The sequence below is a fragment of the Juglans microcarpa x Juglans regia genome, chromosome 3D, assembly GCF_004785595.1.
Source record: "Juglans microcarpa x Juglans regia isolate MS1-56 chromosome 3D, Jm3101_v1.0, whole genome shotgun sequence".
Lineage (NCBI taxonomy): Eukaryota > Viridiplantae > Streptophyta > Magnoliopsida > Fagales > Juglandaceae > Juglans > Juglans microcarpa x Juglans regia.
Window position 1 is genome coordinate 32,391,012 of NC_054598.1, and position 20,303 is coordinate 32,411,314.

The 20,303-nt window shown below is 34.7% G+C and overlaps 1 protein-coding gene and 1 long non-coding RNA gene across 4 annotated transcripts; both read right to left on the bottom strand.

The window, feature by feature from the left end:
* Positions 1 to 1,207: 1,207 nt before the first annotated feature.
* LOC121254358 lies at positions 1,208 to 19,961 on the bottom strand. Its single transcript, XR_005938613.1, has 3 exons — positions 19,951 to 19,961; positions 18,217 to 18,219; positions 1,208 to 2,923 (listed from the first exon to the last, which is right to left on the bottom strand). It is a non-coding gene; the product is annotated as an uncharacterized LOC121254358 (long non-coding RNA).
* On the bottom strand, positions 5,626 to 11,966 carry LOC121254356 (CYP enzymes assisting alcohol dehydrogenase-like). 3 transcript variants are annotated; one of them, XM_041154355.1, is made up of 8 exons: positions 11,753 to 11,913; positions 11,416 to 11,558; positions 11,272 to 11,309; positions 10,692 to 11,100; positions 10,367 to 10,606; positions 10,111 to 10,290; positions 6,189 to 6,342; positions 5,626 to 6,009 (listed from the first exon to the last, which is right to left on the bottom strand). In XM_041154355.1, exons 1-7 carry the CDS (start codon positions 11,787 to 11,789, stop codon positions 6,226 to 6,228), a joined length of 1,164 nt encoding a protein of 387 aa, XP_041010289.1. In that variant the 5' UTR covers positions 11,790 to 11,913; the 3' UTR covers positions 5,626 to 6,009; positions 6,189 to 6,225. The 3 variants fall into 3 exon arrangements, with proteins under 3 accessions (XP_041010289.1, XP_041010292.1, XP_041010290.1); XM_041154358.1 differs by having other exon boundaries at positions 11,633 to 11,882; XM_041154356.1 differs by lacking the exon at positions 5,626 to 6,009 and having other exon boundaries at positions 6,170 to 6,342; positions 10,111 to 10,269; positions 11,753 to 11,966.
* Positions 19,962 to 20,303: the final 342 nt, after the last annotated feature.

The window sequence follows — 20,303 nt, forward strand, 5'->3', positions numbered from 1 at the left end:
TGACAGAAACTAACTAACTGTGTGATGTTGGGAAAGGAAAACATGATTGTAGTAGAACTAGAATTGGCCATAACAATAGGTGTAAACCCGTGGGGCTCTTGATACTGTGAAAGAACTTAGGATTGCGAGAAAAAATTTTCCTCATATCATTTCATGTTTTGTACATGTATATATACTAAAGATGTAGATAAACCATACAAAGTAACTTCCTCTATATAAGGTAACAAATCAACATTAAACTACAATCCATTACAAGAGATCAATATGCTAATATGGTGGTGCTAATATCCTGGAGACTTGAATGATAATTGATATACAGTGGCTGCATTTGATCTATCATTTTGATTTCCTTCCTTAACACTCCCTCTTGGCTTCCTAGCAATCATCTATCACTCAATCACAATCATCCGTCCAATCCTCCACCTCTTCCCTACCTAATCTCAACCACACTATCCATGTCAAATTGACCCACACCAATTACCTCTTATCACGCACTCATTTGGTTCCATAATTTCAAGGTCGACAACTTTTTGGCTATATTAATGGCACTCTGCTTGCTCTTCTCGTTTCAACCCAACACCTTTACCATTAACGACTTTGACAGCCTCATGACCAATCTTGTCTATACCGCCCGGTTTCAATAGGACAAACTGATATCGAGTGTCATGTCCTCTACATTGATTAAAGAAGTTCTTGGTTATGTTTTTTTGTCTTCAAACCTCTTGTGAGGTTTGGCCCGCTTTGGAAATATTTTTTTCTTCTCAATCCAAAGCCCTGAGGTCATTTCCCGCCTTCATCTTGCAACTCTGAAGAAAGGCTCCCTATCTATTGCTGACTACTTCCACAAAGCTCAAATATAGGCACATACATTAGCTGCCATTGATGAACCTCTCAAAGATTGAAAGCTTTTTTCCTACATCTTGGCAAATCTTGGCTCTAACTATGAGTCTTTAACCACCTCTATCACAACTCAAATAGATCTCATATGTGTTAATGAACTCCATGGTCATCTATTTACTCATAAGCAACACCTTGAACACACTTTTTCTGCTGATCTGTATCAATCCAGTGTCGATATGGCTCATCACAAGAACCCTACAAACAAAAACCAACAATTCTCCATCTCAATTTCCACCTTTAAATCGTCCCACCTATCAGGTTTGCCTTAATCTTGGACATACTACAACAAAGTGGTATCATTGATGTGACCACGGCTTCCAATGTTAGAATCAACCTCCATCTGCCTACTATACTGTTTAATCTCAAACACCTGATCTCAATTGATACCCTAACATTGGTTCCACCAATCACCTAAAAAATGACTTAGCCAAACTAATGTGCAAGCTGAAAAATGCCATGCTCCAAATCAAATACAAGTTGGAAATGGTCAATGTTTGGACATTATTTATTTGGTTCAACTCATCTTCCCTCTACATCCTGAACCTTTTTTGTGCAATATATTACATGTGCCTCGTTCAAAAAAAAAATTATTTCAACTAATCAATTTACTAGCTAAAACCACACAGTCATTGCGTTTTATCCATCTTTTCTTATTGTCAAGAACTTTCACATAAGGAATTTACTGTTGTAAGGCCCAATAAAATGTGCTCTCTACCCTTAGCCTTTATCCTCAAACTTTTCTAGTGTTGCTTGTGTTGCTGAACGTGTTTCTATCTCACAATGGCATCATCGTTTAAGTCATCCTGCATTCAACATCGTTCTTCCGGTGTTGTCCTCTTTCAAACTTCCAGAGTTCAACAATAACACTCCCTCAATTAGTTCCTTTTGTCACCCAGGTGAACTACATCATCCTCATTTTAATATATCACCATCTATGTCCAAAGGTCCACTGGACCTTCTTTTTCTTGATGTATGGGGTACTGCCCCTCTTCTATCTTTCAATAATAAAAGATTATTTCTTTGCATTGTTAATAACTTTAGCACTGGGATGATGCATTTGATACTGCTTTTTTTTATTATTAATATGCTGTCATTTAATCTAAACAAACACAAGTATCAATTTCTTTTCCAAAAACCACTTGACTACATGACATTCCTAAAGACCTTTGCAGTGGATGTTAGCCCTATCTTAAACCTTACAACAAATAATCCTTTAAATCCAAGTCATGTTTTCCTTAGGTACAATAAACCATATTGGATATGTGTCTTGACTTGTATCTGGCTGTGATTATGTTGCTTGACATGTAATTTTCAATAAACCTGTTTTCCCTTTTCAAACAAATAGAACTCAGTCCTCATCCACTTCTATTTCAAACTTCAATATGTCTTGTTCTTTGACCATTACACTCCCTACATCTTCTCCCACACTAGCTCCTCCTATTGAGCCTCCCCTCCCATTTGTTCTTTCTGTACCTATTATTTTTGCCATAGAGTGCTCTCACATGACCTCCAATCCTTTTCATGATCCATCTCCTTAACCACGACCTCAACCTCTCACTCACAACATGACGACTTGTTCCCAACATCACATCACAAATGGCACTATTGAATACCCATTACCACATGCCTTAACAATTTTAATTGATTCTTCCTCTGATGAAACTACATGTTATATTTCCTCTACAATTAAGCATGTTGTCCAGGATGATGCTATGGTTGCGAGCTCAATGGCCCTTAAAAAATGGCACTTGGACACGTTCCCTCTCAACCCTTTATGAATGTTGTAGGATGCAGATGAATATTTCGGAGTAAAAGAAAAGTCAATGGCAATGTTGAGTGGTACAAGGCAAGCAACTTTGTAAAATGATTTATTCAACAAGCTGGGTTAGATTCTGCTGAGGCCTATAGTCCCATCATTAAGCTCATCACAATTAGAACAATTCTAATCTTGCCATTTCAGTTGGCTGGTCACAGAAGCAAATTGATGTCAGCAATGTTTTTCTACATGGTTTCTTTTTCTAGGCTTCGTGCATGCCAATGTCTCGTATCTTCTCAAGAAAGCCCTATGAGGCCTTAATAGGCCCCTAGGGCTTGGTTTTCATCACTTAAGTGGACGGCTGCTCAAACTTGGTTTCACTACCTCTAAGGTGCCATTTGGATGTTCACTACCTCTAAGGCGCCAACATTTTACACTGATCATTTCACCTATGGCTGCTTCGAGTCCTCTTAGCAATCTTTCTAAAATAGCTTTATCTTGCAACTATTTATCGCAACACCATGGAAGCCCTTCAATACTTCTTTTTTACCCACCTAACATAGTATTTGTTGTCAATAAAGTATCTCAGTTCCTTCAAGATCCTCATAATGGTTATTGGACTTCTGTCAAGCATGTCCTCCATTACTTGAAGCATACTATTACACATGGTCTTCACATTTGCAGATGCTCCTTTATCTAGCTCTTTGCTTATTCATATGCTAACTGCATAAGATACATAGATGATGCTATTATGTGTTCCTTGGAAGCAATCGTTTCTCATGGAACCCCAAAACGCAGTCTATTGTGTCCTGCTTGAATGCAAAAATCGAATACAAGTCACTTACCAATGCTACTACTCAGTTACTCAGGTTACAGTCCTTGCTTAGTGAATATGGCCTTTTTTTCCCAACAGCTCATATACTTATCCTTCAACTTAGTCTTTCATGCTTGTACAAAACACATTGAGATTGATAATCTTTTTATACGAAACAAAGTTGCTCAAAAGGCAATTCAAGTTCAGTCTTTTTCTAGAAAGGACCAGCTTGCAAATATTTTTAACCAAACCAATTGTTTCCTCTCGATTTTACTACCTTATGTTCAAATCTCAACATGTTCCCCTCACCATTGCTATCGCCATTGCGGAGGCGTGTTGAAGGATCACTCTTAAATTTAAAACCAACTGATCACTACAAGAACAAAGACAACAGATAGCAACAACAACAATAGCAAATGACTATTAAATGTGATATTTGTTTGTAGAGTAATGCTAGATACATTCGTGGAGTATATAAGCGCTATAGAATCCTTTTGAAAAATAGTGGGGTCCACTATTAAAAACATTGCTAGTCCCATGAAATGTTTTTGAAAAGCTTTGATACATATATACTAAAATAGCTAGGCATGATCTCTCACCCTTTAAAACCTAAGCCTTGATGTTCATCCCGTCTGGTCAGAACGGCTTAACATTCCATGCCGGAAAAATAAGCAACACAGTTTGATGGTATGTTTCGTTTCAAATAAAATCCCAGCTATTTGGTACATTTTGGTTCATTCAACCAAATTCCGATATCTTGGTCAAAATTGGCGTTTCAATCCAAAATTATTATGAATGTGATTTTTTAAAATTTTTTGAAAATGTAAATAAACTAGTAATTTGACTAGTTTTTTCTCCAACTGGTGATAACCCCTTCTTTTCCCTCTTCTCTTAGATACCCCATTCTTGCAGTCGTGAGGCTCGTGACCCATTACAAGTAGACACCTTTAGTTCCACCCAACTAGCAACCACTCGGTCCGCTTTGCCACAACTCACCACCTCCACACTCCACTATACTCTCGATCTGTGTGTGTGATAGAAAGCTCTTTGTATCTTATATTCTATGTTTATTGAAATCTGAAACTTGATAGCATCTTTGTATTTATTGTTATACACACACACACTCACACAAACACATATAACGTCTATCCAAAAATGGTTCACTGAAATGTATCGATATTAAAATACTTTGTTCCACTACCTCAACCAAAACAATCATCCAAATTCAAATTCAAGACTTTGATCAAAACTCCAAAGATAAAGCTGTTGCAATGGCAAAAACCAAAGGCTGGAAAGTTCAGACTAATGCCTTGTTTAGTTACACAAACAATCAAATCTCATCTAATTATTACAACTTTCTTAAATTCTCACACAAGATACAATAAATAATTCAACTTTTTCAAATCTCAAAACAAAAATTATATTAAAAAATTATATTCTAACAATATTTTATTCAACTTTCAATTTTCATCTCATTTCATCTGTGTAACCAAACGAGGCATAGAAGTACTTTTGACAACAAGTGGTGATGAAGGTGTTATATGTAAAACTAGTACTTATTCTAGAAGTTTAAGTAGAGTGAAGTGTAGAGTCAAAGTTTAAACTTAAAACTTTTGTTCTCATACTATGTAAAACTACCATTTGTCTCAAAAGTTTAAACTAATGGGAAGAGCTAGATTTTATTGCTTATACTATATCTTAATACTCTCTCACTCATATGGGCTAGAGTTTCCCTTAATAAGTAAAGCTAATAAGTGGAATATATTGCAGCTTTCTCACACTCCTATGGGGATGGAACTAGCACGATGGTAGAAGCTCAGGCTTTATTGGATGGACTAAAACTATGCAACAAACTAAACTTACCTAGAATGGAGATAGAGATTGATTAAAAAAACTACTGCAACATGGTGGCACAAGGAAGGGGAATTCCAATAGGCCATCATGGTGATTGAGATTGACGAATTGTATAATTTGTTTGATGAATGTACTAATGTCATTAAGTGCATTTGATGAGATTGATGTACATAAGACTTAAAGCTCATGTCATTTACAACCTCTAATATAATTTTCACATAACTAGTGATAAAATTATGTTTTTTTCTTATAGGACTATAATGTGTTGATCATGGCAATCCTTAATTATAGAAGTGAAGAGTTCTTATCAACATCATGTGTTTTCATATCCTGAGCATGATCAACATGCAGCATATTGAGAAAAACTTGAATATTTTCTCAAACTCTCTAAAGCCAATTAACATGATGAACATGCATGATCGGCATCCTTTATGCATGATTATGCATATTGAGAAATGAAACACCTGATCTTCACTTCTCCCTTCAGTTGCCAATCTATCCCTAATCTTCTTTATGCATGTCTGAAACTGCAGAAATTGAAAGTGTTGGGAAAGTATCTTCTCCTCTAGTACTTTGTGCCTCAAACTCTTTCAAAACGTATTAATTGATAGGACTCTTACATTTGTGATCTGGGTGCCATTTCTCCTCACACGGGTAATAAAGTCTCTTCTTGACCCCTTTTTTCCTTCATTGAAAAGAGTTATGAAAATGGTTGTCTATCATTATTCATAAAATTTGAAGACTATATGGGTTAATATCATTAGTTTGCGTGTGTGATAACTCAACCTTCAACATCGACCATGAACATAACTAATATGTTATTGTAACTTGATTGCTGCCTGCAATTAAAAAGGAAAATCTTACTTATATTATGCAATCCTTGTACAAGCAAAGGCTAGGATCAATCACACAGCTTGATAAGAACCTTCACACAATCAGGCTGTTTCAATTGCTCAAATGCTGTATCTATATCTTCCAATCTAACTTCGTGAGTCAAAAGCTCATCAAGTTGGATTTCCTGTGGAAGAGAATATAACAATATTTCAAAAAGTTATGAGAACTCAACATGATTGATAAATGTTGGTTAATTATGGTAATTAGTTTACACTATATAGAACATGGTGCTGTCCCTTGTACAAAACAAAACGTACATGACACAATAAGAAGTTCAAATAAGATGCATGCTGCTATATAAGATGCTAAAGCAAACATGTACGAGACACAGTAAAACAATATTGGTTTTACTATCAATGTTTTTTGAGAAGTGAATATAATGGTAGATTTTTTGGCGAGGGAATGTATTAGGGGGTGTGTAACGACCCGATCCTATATTTTTAAGGATAAATTACGGATAATTTTTTTTGCTCAATAAATGAGTTAAAATCCATATGAGAATTACCAGATGATTTTTTTTTTTAAAACCTAGAGTTAAGGCTTCATTATTATTATTATTATTTTATTTTTTATTTATTTATTTTATTTTTTACTCCAAGCACGTGTGTTAGAGTCCAAACACTATTACTATTCTTATTTCCTCTTTATATTAAAACTCCTAGCTACTGGATTTTATTCTATAAATTTCAAACACGCACGAAATCTAATCCACTTTCATGCACGTACGCTTCATCTTCTTCTTCACTAGGGTTTTCATTAGTCTATATATAGAGGCTTATTACGTCCAGTCCGAACCATTATTTCCAGCGTGATCAACCAGCCTCTTCCTCAAGCCGAAACCAAACCCAACAACCCACGCCTCCTTCCCCACGTCGTACTCAGATCCCCTCCACGCCAACGCAAATAGCAAGCCCCTCGCTGCTGCCCTCCACCACCGTCGCTCAGCCAAGCCTTCACGTGCACCACACAGAACCACTCAACCCGCAAGTCCGTCACCGAGAGAGTCTAGTTTTTTATCCACCTCCAAACACACAACCAACCACCGCACAACCGCACACACGGCAGTACACCAAGAACCACCAGCTTTCCCCCACGCAACAACCACCACACAGAAAATAGAGTCTTTCCGCAACCCACGTAAACGGCGCCAACTACCGAAATGTTTAGAGAGGGTGCTCTGTTTTCACCATCGAAAATAGGAGATTTTTTTTCTCCCCACCGTGAGCCACAGCCCAACCACCCCACGGCACCAACTCCCTACATGTCTTCACCACACTGCACAGGAAGTGCCACCGGGCACCTCACGCCAGCCTAAGCCACCACTCCCTTTCGGTAAGCTCACGACGTGCCCACTGGTTCTCTCTGATCCCTCTCAGATTTTCTTTTTTCTTTCATCACTTGGTCTCTCTCTCTCAAGCTTTCTGTTTCTCTCTATCTCTCCAGCCTTGAGCTATCGAGGAACCACCCAGCTCCTTGTTTAGCACCACCAAGCCCGAAAGCCTCACGCCTAGCTCTCGGTAAGCTCTGCTGTGTGTCCGTCTACGTAGTTGCATGGTTACGTTTCAAACAAAATGCCAATAATAGGTTCTAGTTTGTAACAATCACAATTTTGCCCTTTTGAGTTTAGTTTGTAATGTAATTAGCCTAAGCATGCGTATTAGAATCTTAATTAGAATTGAGTTATTTTTTAATTATCATGAAGATAAACATGCATGTTATTAGGCTATATTCGGGTTCTAAATCATTTTGGGCTTGATAATATTTTTATTAGAGCGACAATTATATTACTTAAGTGGGATAGACTTGTTTCTTAGATAGACTTGTATTGAATTAAATTTAGGGTAAGTGAATATCATTTATATGTCAATGAGTTTAGGGAAATGATGGTATTTTAGGGATTAGGAGAATTTTAAGTATTGAAGAATTAAAATAGGTTAATTTTAGCTTTTCAAGGTTAAATATTTTAACACGTGTTCAATTGGAATATTTACGGAAATTACACGCTCATTGTATAGGTGATTGATTACGTGCCGAAAATAGTGGATTAGCGCTGCAAAGTAAGTAGCATGATCATACCCTTACATGTATGTACGGTAAACGGCATGTCTTTTATAAAAATATTATGCATGTACGCCCTCCGTTGGAAGCCCCTTTTTACATACCTAAATCATGATTTTATGTGAAGATTTATGCATTAAAGTATTTTATGAAAGTCATGATTTTATTTGAAGGTTTATGAAAATTGATGATCTTATGTGATAATTTATGCAGTTATGGAAAGTCATGCATGATTTTATGTGAGAGTTATGCATAAAATTATTTATGAAAAGTCATGATTTTCTGTTAGAGTTATGCATAAAATTATTTATGAAAAGTCATGAATTTATGTAAGGAAACATGTATCACGACATTTATGAAAGAATGTGATTTCATTTGAAATCTATGATATGATATGACAAGTATGTATGTGATTTCTTTTGAAATCTATGATATGAACAAGTATGTATGCGATTTCTTTTGAAATTTATGAAATGACAAGTATGCATGTATGATTATGATAAGATATGTAACGGCCTATGTTATGATATGAAGACGGTACCTATGTTATGGGCATATTGCATTGCCAGGTCGTGCATGCTGGTAGTGCACCCAGTATGTCTTCCTTATGTATGGATTCCATAACCCGCAGCCACGGGCGGAATCAGAATCTACGTAGATTCGTTAACCCTAACTCACGGGGGTCAACAGTGGGTAACGGCCTATGATAAGTGAAAAATAAGTTAATGTTCATGTTCATGTTCATGTTATTTATATATGTATTTATGAATATGCACGTTTTTCAAGAAACCTTATGTTTATTATGTTTACTGTATGATGTGTTGCTTATTGAGTATTCGACTCATTTTAGTTTGTTTCTATATTTTTTAAACCACCACAGGTGATGACATTTATGAGGATGGGACTGCAAGACTTGACCCCGGGAGGCGAGGCAGAGACCTAGACAGATTATGCTATGATTATTTTTATGGTTTAAGGTTTAAATAAATTATTCTGATCAGCACATGAGACTTCCGTATTTTTTTTTCTTTAATAAGTGCTTCTGAGACTCTATTTTGGATTTTAAGTATTTATTAAATTTTATTTTATTTATGGAATCTTTCGCACCTGGCGCGTTATTAAAAAGAAAAGTTTTTAAGTTCAAGTTTAGTAGTAGCACACCTGCTCCTTGAAAATTCTAAAATATCTTTTTTGAAAGCGGGGTGTTACAGGGTGTCTTCAAATTTTTTTAGAGATAATTATGGTCCGGGTCGGTTTCGTGGTCTTGTACATACTGGTAGATGGGGTTTACCTTATATTCGAGCACAATAGAATTTTTAGTTGGGTTTGTATAAACTAGTTTTCGGTTTATATTGGTTTGATGCCTAGGTTTGGCCGTGTTTATGTCTATATGTAAGCCCCTAGGTGTCGGGTTTGTTACAACTATTTTTTTCAGCCACAAATAAGGGTTTTTTTAATAAAATTAGGGTACCATCCTCTTCTCTAGAAAAAAAAAAAAAAAAAAAAAAATTAGATGACAATGCTATGAGCCAGGTGGCAATAACAATTCGGATTCATGAGACGACGTGTACGTTTTAAACTGAATGGATACTATCAATTTCAGTTGAAGAATTGAGAGGATCATACAAAATTAGATGCTTCGAGTCAAGTAACAATGGAAATTTGGATTTATGGGTGGCAATTTTTGTTGTATTGTCTAGCTAAAAGTTGCAAATAAGATGCATGTATGCTGCTATATATATATCAATCGGATGCTAAAATCAGACATATAAGGGACATAGAAAACAATGTACGTTTGCAAGTGTAGATGGTACTTCTATTCATAATAATTCACCTTATTTTTGCATTTGTCGATTATAATAGGAAGGTCAGTTTTGACTCTGAGCCCACCAAAAATGGAACCCTTCAAATTTCCACCAAACACTAGGGAAAGGAAATTGATCTCCACAGTTGCATGATTTCCTTCTCCAATTACTATTGTTTGGCCTTTTCCCTTATCACCATCAACAAAAGACTACAAATTATTAATAAATAAAGGAGGTCATACCTTTTTTACTGAGCAAAATGTAATAAGGAGTTGATAGAAGTACCATTTTTGTTGCTTGGAGAGCTTCATTGACCAAGGGTGCAACCCCTGTGCACTCAAAGCAATAATCCACACCCATTCCACCTGTTAATTCTTTAACTAGCTCGGAAATAGTTTTATGACCATGTCTTTCTGGGTTTATAAATTCAGTCATTCCAAAAGCTTCTCCCTTTGTTTTTTTTCTCTCATTTTTGTCAATGCCAATTATCTTTGCTGCCCCTTGCATTCTGGCCCCTTCTATTGCCTGCAATTTCCAAGTCAGGAAAAACAAATTCAATAGGAACACAAGTATCAGCATGAATAAAAGCTAGTTAAAGGCATATTCATACCCCTAATCCAACAGCACCAAGACCTAGAACAGCAACACTCGATCCTTTGTCAACCCCAACTTCCTTCCAAGCAGCCCCAAATCCAGTTGAAAATCCACATGAGAGAAAACTAGCATGGGGCAGATCAATTATGCTTGGATCAAGCTTGAGGATGTAATTAGCATCAACAACCATGTACTCAGACCACGTAGAGCAAGAAAAGGAGTGATACAGCACCTGGCCGCCTCTTGCAGACATTCTTGAAGTGCCATCAGGCATAAGCCCACTGAAGGGTACTGGGTATTTAAGGCACAAGTTGGTTTTTCCTGACAAACAATTCTCACAGTCTTGGCACTCCCCAATGAAGGTTGGAATGACAAGATCTCCTTCTTTGAGATCTGTTACTTCCTCACCCACACTCTCTATTACACTGCAATCACATAGTTTACTTCACATGATATAAGGCATCCAACCTCGAAAATGGGACCGACTCTGTTTGGTCTCCATGATAGTACTATAAGAAGCCCCGGAGCAAAAACATCTAACTTCAAACAGTGCAGAGATTTCAAAGAATTAAAGAGAGTTGAGAAGAGAAGTTTACCCAACACCTTCATGTCCTAAAACTCGAGGGAAAGCAGGCTGTAGATCAACAAGGAATGATATCAAATCGTCTATCCCAAAGGAAAAAAGTACATATTGCAAACAGGACACACGAACTGATCAGCAAGGAAGAAAGAATACTAACGATTGGGAAGCCATTTGTTAATAAGATGTCGGTGTGACACACACTGGCATACAGGGTTTTGACGCGTACTTCACATGATTTTGGTGGCTCTACTTGTATCTCTTCCACCTTCACCGGCTCCCCCATCCCCCAACACACCACCGCTGCCAGCACCACCACCAATTGACATGAAATATATGTATATATGTATGATCAGAGAGAGAGAGAGAGTACTGACTTGAGATGGCGAAAAGATCAAAGAAACTGAGTGGTTGAACTATATATACATATGCAGTATATCATCTGCAACTCCACAATTAAAAGATAAATATTATAGGGCTTATATGTATATATATACCTTTGCATGTTATGACCAGAGAGTTGCTCTTGGACATTGCCTAGCTCGTTTACAATCCAAACTTATCAATGGAATTTGGAGGGTTAATTGATTATTTGCGTCTGTAAATATTCCACTTAACAACGCATATAGTAAGTGAAGTACGATCATTTTGCAGACATTATCCAGTAAGAAAAGGATAATGGCCGCAAGTTGGGCAAGCAATTATGCCTTCAAGTTGGACAAGGATTGATGTGAATGCATCTATACAAATAATATCACTGAGGGAAAATGACACTTCAGAACTACCTTTTTCTAATGAGCGGCCGGAGTAGTACCGCTCCATTTGACTGTTAGGTTAAATTAGGCTTTTATCTTTTTCAATTTTTTTATTTATATTTTTTTATTATTTTAAAATATTTTTAAAAAATATAAAAAAAAAATTAATACACTAATAATTACTTCTTTAACTATTAAATAAAAAAAATTAAAATACATAAGATGTCAAAATGAGGGACAAATTGAGCGGGCAAAATAACATTTTTCTCTTCTAATAATGACTAGTCTTGGATTGGCCTGATGCATTGGCGGAACTACCGGCCTCCAAAGAAAAATTATAATAAATTATTATTCAAAATTTAAATAAAATTTAGTAAAAAAAATAATATTAATCCCAAAAAATTTGAAAACTTCTTAAATATTCTTTCAAAAATATTCTTTGACCCATCTAAAATTATTGAGTCTTCTTAAAAGTATGAAAAAAATAGTTTCTATATTTTCTTAAAGTCAATGATTTTTGCATCCCAAATATAAAAATGAGTATACGTACGTAAAAGATCCAAAAATATACCACCGAAAATTTAAAACTTTAAGATATGAGTTAAAAAAAATACAAGTATGTATATATATGCGTTCATAAATATTTTTTTTATAAAATTCAAAAGTCTTTCATTTAAAAAAAAATTAAAGTGTCTTTTTTTAAAAACCTTTAGATGTTTGCATATTCTTTACTAAATCCCAACAATCTTTTACTAAATGAAAAATACATGAATAAAAAAATATAGTGTGATTTATTATTTTATTTGAAATAAAAATTTTAATAACACCAGCTATCGAGTTGATAAAAAAATATTTGCTATAAATTGAAGAAATATGCGTCTATAATGTACTTTTTTATAATTATAAACAAGAAAGTATATAACATACACATAGACAGCATACATGCAAGCATCGCCGTTATTGCATAGATCAATATGCCCCCAAAGTCGAATTTATGGCGCCACTGGCCTGCTGGGCAGGCCCCTGTACCTAACGCATCTCGCACCCGGCCCCAAGCTATTGGGCCGACTACCCACAAAAACTTAAAAAGATAAAATTAGGGAAACCATATGTAGATAGAAATAAACTATATTGCAAACGTCCATTGAACGTTACTACTATATATATAAACTATATGTAGATAGAAATAAAAATAACACAACTGCATTATAAAAAAAAAAAGTATATTTTCTTACAAATTTATAAATCATATTGTAAAAAAAAGTTATAACCTAATTGCGAAAAAAAAAAAATGTCGAAGAAAACAAATAATATATGCATGAACAACCATAGTAATATATATGCAAAAGAAGTTTGATATATAAGTCTACAAAATGTAGTTTGATTTAAGTTTTAAACAAGAAGCAAAGTTCATATTATAACCATAGTAATTAACATATTTCTTTCTCTTTTGTAAAATTAATTGATAAGATATTAAATTCTTATAGTATTGTTGGTTCATCTGGTCTATATCTGCACAAAGTTCGATTATTCATTCTTTTTCTGAGATTTCTTTAGCCATATTTTCTAAGGCAAATGCTCTGGCAAAAAAATAAAAATTACTATAAAAATTATGTTTTGATTTATAATTTTTTTATTTGAATTGAAAAAGTTTTAAAAATATAATTATGTTACCTTGCCAATATGATTCATATAATGAATTGCTGAATAACTCAATGCTTTTTCTGTAATTTCACCAAATACTATTACAGCTAGTTGTCATATACCATCATCAACTTCAACAAATGCTCAACAGCTAGTTATAGTTACCTTTTGAAAAAATCAATATTCTGCACAAGAATTTTGCAAATCAAAAGTTATCGTTAACATTGTTTTAGAGACTAAATTTTATCTTCGAAATTCATGATACAGTCCAATAGGAAATATTTGTGTAGAAAAATCATAACACATTCTATTAAGTTCCTCAGGAATTCAAGTTAACGTGTTCTGGGTTTTTTTTTTTAGAATGTGTATTCAAATCAAAGCTCAAATTGAGAAACTTAAGCCGAAAACGAAAAACCCAAACCACTTAGTCACCATAACATCAAAAGAAGACAATAAGACAATAATTTACAAGTTTGATCTTCTATACTAAAACAAAAATAAACAAAATATATTATAAAATGCTTTTATTTTACATTTGTTCAATATATATCTTACATATCAAATCTTAAAACATACAAAAAAAATATACAAACGAAGACGTAAACCCAGCCGAACATATTGAACATGGAACAACCGAATAAAAATCCATATACTTTTTTTTCACAAAAACAAAGTGCATCATCCATACAAACAGAACAATAGAAAGCTAGAAGGAAGAAGAAAACCTTGAAACCAAATTTGGTACAAAAAGAAAACCAAAACTATCACAATTAAGAATAATAAAATAATGCAAATAAATTACAAAACACAAATATAAAACAATCTATGCAATTACATACTCATACACATTGAGCAAGTTCAAAAATACTAACCTGAAAGGAAAAAGTCTGAAAGAAAAAAATCTTGCACTATAACAGAACAAAGCAGTAACATCAAATCAGACATTCAACAAATTTATATATAGCACTATCAAAACTATAAACTTGAAACTATCAAACATACTTTTTTTCAACAAATTTGGACAATGGCTTCATTCTTTAAATATTATGCCATAATAGAATCGAGCAATAACACAAAATCAGAATTTCAACATCTATGCAATTACATACTCATACACGTTAAGCAAGTTCAAAAATACCAACCTAAAAGAAAAAAAATCTTGCACTATAACAGAACAAACAGAAAAAAAAAAAAAAAAAAAAAAAAAAAAAAACTGTTTATCGAACACCGCACATGAAAAAAACTGAATCATAAGAAAAGAAAAAATAGAAAAAAAAAATCACTAATGATACAACCAAAACACAAGCTTTACAAGAAGATGAAAGCAAAAAAGCCAACACTGCATTATAAAATCAAAAAATACAACAATGCATTATACCTTAAAAAATGAACTTCAAACAACTCAAACTCTATAGAACAAATTTAAAAAAAAAAATTATCTATACTAACAAAAACCAACTTTACAGCAAAAATATAAATACAAGATTACATGTGAAAATACAGAACCAAAAACCAAAAAAAAAAAAAAAAAAACAAACAAACAAAAAAAATTCCTAGAAAAAAAAAACCAAACAGCTAAAAAAATATTCGCAAACGCAAAAAACCATTATATTTTCCAAAGATGTGCAAATCACAGAACCCAACACTGCACACGAAAAAACCTAAATCATAAGAAAAGAAAAAACAGAAAAAACATCATTAACGATACAACCAAAACATAAGCTTGACAAGAAGATGAAAGCAAAATAGCCAACATTGCATTATAAAAACAAAAAATACAACACTGCATTATACCTGAAAAAATTAACTTCACACAACTCAAACTTTATAGAATAGAATTAAAAAACATTTTATCTATACTAACAAAAACCAACTTTACAACAAAAATGCAAATACAAGATCGAATGTGTAAATCACAGAACCAAAAACAAAGACCAACATTACATTATGAAAGAAAAGATACAACACTGGTTAATAAGAAAAATTATATTTCCTTACAAATCTATAGATCATAAATAATAATACAACTAAATACAAACTTGACAATACTGCATTATAATAAAGATTATATAAAAAAGCCATAACTAAGTTGAAAAAAAAAAGACACAAAAAATCTATCTTTTCACACAAAAAATACATAAAACCGAGAAAAGGTAAACCCAAAACCAAAAAAATATAAAAATCCGAAGACCAACAAACATTTAACAGCATAAAAAAGACAACAAGAAAAAAAAAAATTTTTTTAGCAAAAAATGAAAAGAATTGAAAGTATCCAAACCTACAATATACAAAAAAATATTTAACTGCATAAGAAAAAAACCAACACTGGATTATAAAAATACCAAAAAAAAAACCAACATTACATTACAAAAAAAGATACAACACTAGATTATAAATAAAATGATATTTCCTCATAAATGTATAAATCATAGATAATGACACGAACAAATACAAACTTTACAACATACGCAAAAAAAAGCCACAACCCAGTTGAAAAACCCAGAAATAGCACAAAAAATGTATCTTTTCACACAAAAAGTATAGAAAATCGAGAAGACGTAAACCCAGAACAAAAAAATACAAAAACCCGATGACTCGAAAACTCAAAACATACCAACAAACATACAAAACACACGAAAAAATGTCTAACTGCATGATAAAAGATTCCAACGCGAAAAAGCTAAAACCCATGAGAAAGATATAATTTTTTACAAATAATACAAAAACTCCACAACATGCAAACCCATAAAATATAAAAATCTCATGGAAACCCTTAAAAAAATACACATTCTCAAAAAAATTCAAAAAAAATACACAAATCTGAAGATAGAAAGTGAACAAAACTGCATGAGAAAAAAACCCAACGCAAAAAAGTTAAAACCAGGAAGAAAGATATAATTTTTTACAAAAAATCCACAACATACAAACCCATAAAACACAAAAACTGATGGAAACTCATGAAAAAAAGACACATTCTCAAAAACAATACAAAAAAATACACAACCAACAAGACCGTGCAAAAAAAAAAAAATTGACAAAAAATACAAAAAAAAAAAAAATACAAACTCAGATCATACAAAACCATAAAAAATATATTTTTTACCAAAAATGCGACAAAAAATGTGAACCAACAGCAGGAGGAAAAAAAACCCACATAACAACCCAAACAAAAACACAGGACAATCCAGAACTTGTAAACAAAAAAAAAATTCCCAACCTTGCAGAGAACAAACCTGAAGAGACACCAACAGACTGCGAGAAAGATATAATTTTTTACAAAAAATTTACAACATGCAAACCCATAAAGCATAAAAGACTCATAGAAACCCATAAAAAAAAATACACATTCTCAAAAATAATCCAAAAAAATACACAATCAAGAAAACCTTGCAAAACAAATGACAAAAAATACAAAAAAAAAAAAAATATATATATATATATATATATATATACAAACTCAAATCATACAAACCCATAATATATATATATATATATATATATATATATTCACCAAAAATGAGACAAAAAATGCGAACCAACAACAGGAGGAAAAAAACCCACAAAACAGCCCGGACAAAAACACAGAATAATCCAAAACATGTAAACGAAAAAAAAAATCACAATCTTGCAGAGAACAAACCTGAAGAGACACCAACAGAAGTAAAAATGTGACCAAAAATGCAAACCAACAGCAGGAGGAAAAAAAACCCATAGAACAGCCCAAACGAAAACACAAAACAACCCAAAACATGTAAACAAAAAAAAAAAATCTCAACCTTGTAGAGAACAAACCTGAAGAAACACCAACAGAAGTTAAAACACAAAGAGAAGAGAGAAGGCGAAGAGAAACGGCCAACAAAAAAACTGAGAGAAAGCGAAAGAAAAGAGAAAAGAGAGAGAGATGAAGAAAATGTGAAGAAGAGAAGATAAAAGAAAGAGAGAGAAGATGGAAGGCAAATAAAAAGGCAGAAGGAAAAAAAAAAAAAAAAAGCAGAACTTGCAGCCCCTCTGACACCACTACATTAAAAAGATCAAACCATCCCTATGTAAACGGACACAAAAGAAAAATATAAAATGATAGAAAAGACAAAACACCCAAAAAACAGATGGGATGCATGGAGGACGAAAATTTTACTGTTCACCTATATCGCCACTTATTTATTCACTATATATATATATATATATATATATATATATATATATAGCCCTACAAGCCCATTCCTATTTTGAGTTTTACTACAAATCAGCCACTATTCACTTCTAGTGGCTAATCTGTAGCACGCCTTACGTGTCATCTTATAATGTTCTTTTTAACAAAACGTCATCTACACTCACGTGGGCAGCACCCCCACCCCCTACTCGATTCCCTCTCTCAGCTCACCCGGCCCCGTCGTGTGCCACCAGCCACCACCATCGGCTCCCCCTCACACCGACCACCTCCAACCAGCTTCAAGCCTCCACAGCAGCCCCCACGTGCAACCCCCTCTCTTAACCCGAAATGGGTTCTCCTCCACTATTTCTCCCTCTCGCAGCTGCTACCACCACCGTCGTCAGTCTCTAACCCACTGTTGAGTACCACCAAGCCCTTAACCTCCCCCTAGCCACCGTCGAGCTTCCATTGCACGGCAGCCCTCCCCCTCTCTTTCCCAAAATGGGTTTCACCCATACACGGGTTCTCCACCTTAGCCCGTCGTACACTGCCACCCACGACTTCTAGCTGCCACCTCGAGCCTCCCCTGGCCACCATTGACCTACCCCAGCCACTCATAGCCCTAATCTGCCCCTCACGCAGCCTTCACTCTCTCATGGGTTTCTCCACCCATTTGGCCTAGATCCACTACCCTCCAACCACTATGACGCTTCCCCCTCTCCACTACCAGCTCCACCACACCTCCCTCAGCCCTTCATGCATAGCCATGCCTCCCATTTGGCCTAGATGCGCAACGTGGGGGTGGGGGAGAGAATGGCGACGCGGGGTGGAGGTGGGGGTGGGGGAGAGGATGACTATGCGGGTGGAGGGTGAAGACCGAACTTCAAACTGGTGAAATCTAAGAGAGGAATTTGCTTTTTGTTGTAGGGACAAATTAGTCATTTTGCTAGGCCAAGTAGGGTGTGATGTGGCTGCTCCCTAGATTTTTTCTCCTATTTTTTCTCTACAGTTCAACCTTCATTTTCTTCTCCGTCTCTTTTATCAATCAATCTTCTTAGGCCTCGTTTGGGTGTTGGATGTCGCAATGAGATGAGATGAAGAATTTGTTAATAATAATGAAATAGTTTGTAAATTGTAGTGAAATGATTTGAATTAGATATGTTTTATGAAGTTTTGGGAAATGAGAGAAAAAAATTGAATAAAAATATTATAAAATTAAAATATTGTTAGAATATAATTTTTTTAATTTTATTTTTGTTTTGAGATTTGAGAAAGTTAAATTATTTTTTTATATTTCTCCCTCTCTTCCTCTGCCTTCTTCTCATATTCTTCTAGCTTTCTTCTTGTAAACCCATGACCATGGTTGTGGGTCACTCGAGCTAGTTAAGGCCGAGAGACCTAGTCGTGGCTCTCTACAACCTATGGTCACAACTTGGTCATGGGTAGCGTTGTGGGTCTTCAAAGACCCACGGTGGATTGGTCAAGTTGTGACCCATAGCCACAGTTGGCCATCAGTCTCTACAAGTCCCACAGTCCTATGGATGTGGGTAAGATGGTCTGCAAGGTAAATCTGAATTTTTTTTTTTATTATTTGTGGTTGGATCCATGTATTTGACGTTTGATCTACGATTTGGGATTTAAATGTAAAGATTTTTTGTGTGAATATGAAGATTTAGGGTTTGATTTGTGTGGAATATGTGGATTTATATATTGGGGGTTTGGATGGACAGAGTTCGAGCGGTGGGTTGACAAAGTTGCTTGCCTGTTCGACGAGAGCAAACAAAGAATGGCTCAGGCGAGGTGGAAAATGACCATCCCCCAACCACGTGGATGCGAGAGTGGGGGAGGGTACTACCCACCTCCCCCCACCCATACAAGACAACTAGCACCCCTGGAGGGTACTACCCACCTCCCCCCACCCATACAAGACAACTAGCACCCTTAGTCTCAATAGAGTGAGTCCCTAGAAAAAGTAAGTTTTTACTAGTGAACCCATTTTTGAAAGCGACTCGCCCTAAGTTTGTACATTAGGACTTATATAAATCATTTTACTTTTTAAAAAAAAAAATTTAACTCAAAAAATTATTAAGAAATTGTAATCATTGAAAATGGATTAAATGTTGTCATAATTAGATATAGAGAGCACTTTAGATGCAAAGTCATCAGATCAAGTTTTTGTTAGATATGTCAATTTTAATGAAGGCGGGGGATCACAGCCATGGATCACTTAGCTACCTATATTAGGTTAGTGATTAATGACATCAAATCAATTGTGTTATGACGCCAGGTTCACTTTTTAAACGACTGTGTTTTGATGCTATGTTCGCATCTAAATGTTCAATATCTTGAAAATATTGCCGAGTAATAACTTGACAAGGCCATTATGAAAGCCTTAACTTCCCATATGAAGCAAGTAATGGGATCAGTTCAAAGTTTCAAAGCTTACTATTAAGGATATCTGCATGCCCGATGGTTCTTGAATTACTCTCATATAATTTG

Bases quoted from the DNA above. Each gene is read 5' to 3' on its own strand.
- LOC121254356 (XM_041154355.1), bottom strand. From the start codon at position 11,789: ATGTCCAAGAGCAACTCTCTGGTCATAACATGCAAAG. The intron at 11,310-11,415 runs GTTAGTATTCTT...GTTGATCTACAG, and splicing joins TAACAAATGGCTTCCCAATC to CCTGCTTTCCCTCGAGTTTT. The intron at 11,101-11,271 runs GTAAACTTCTCT...ATGTGATTGCAG, and splicing joins TTAGGACATGAAGGTGTTGG to TGTAATAGAGAGTGTGGGTG.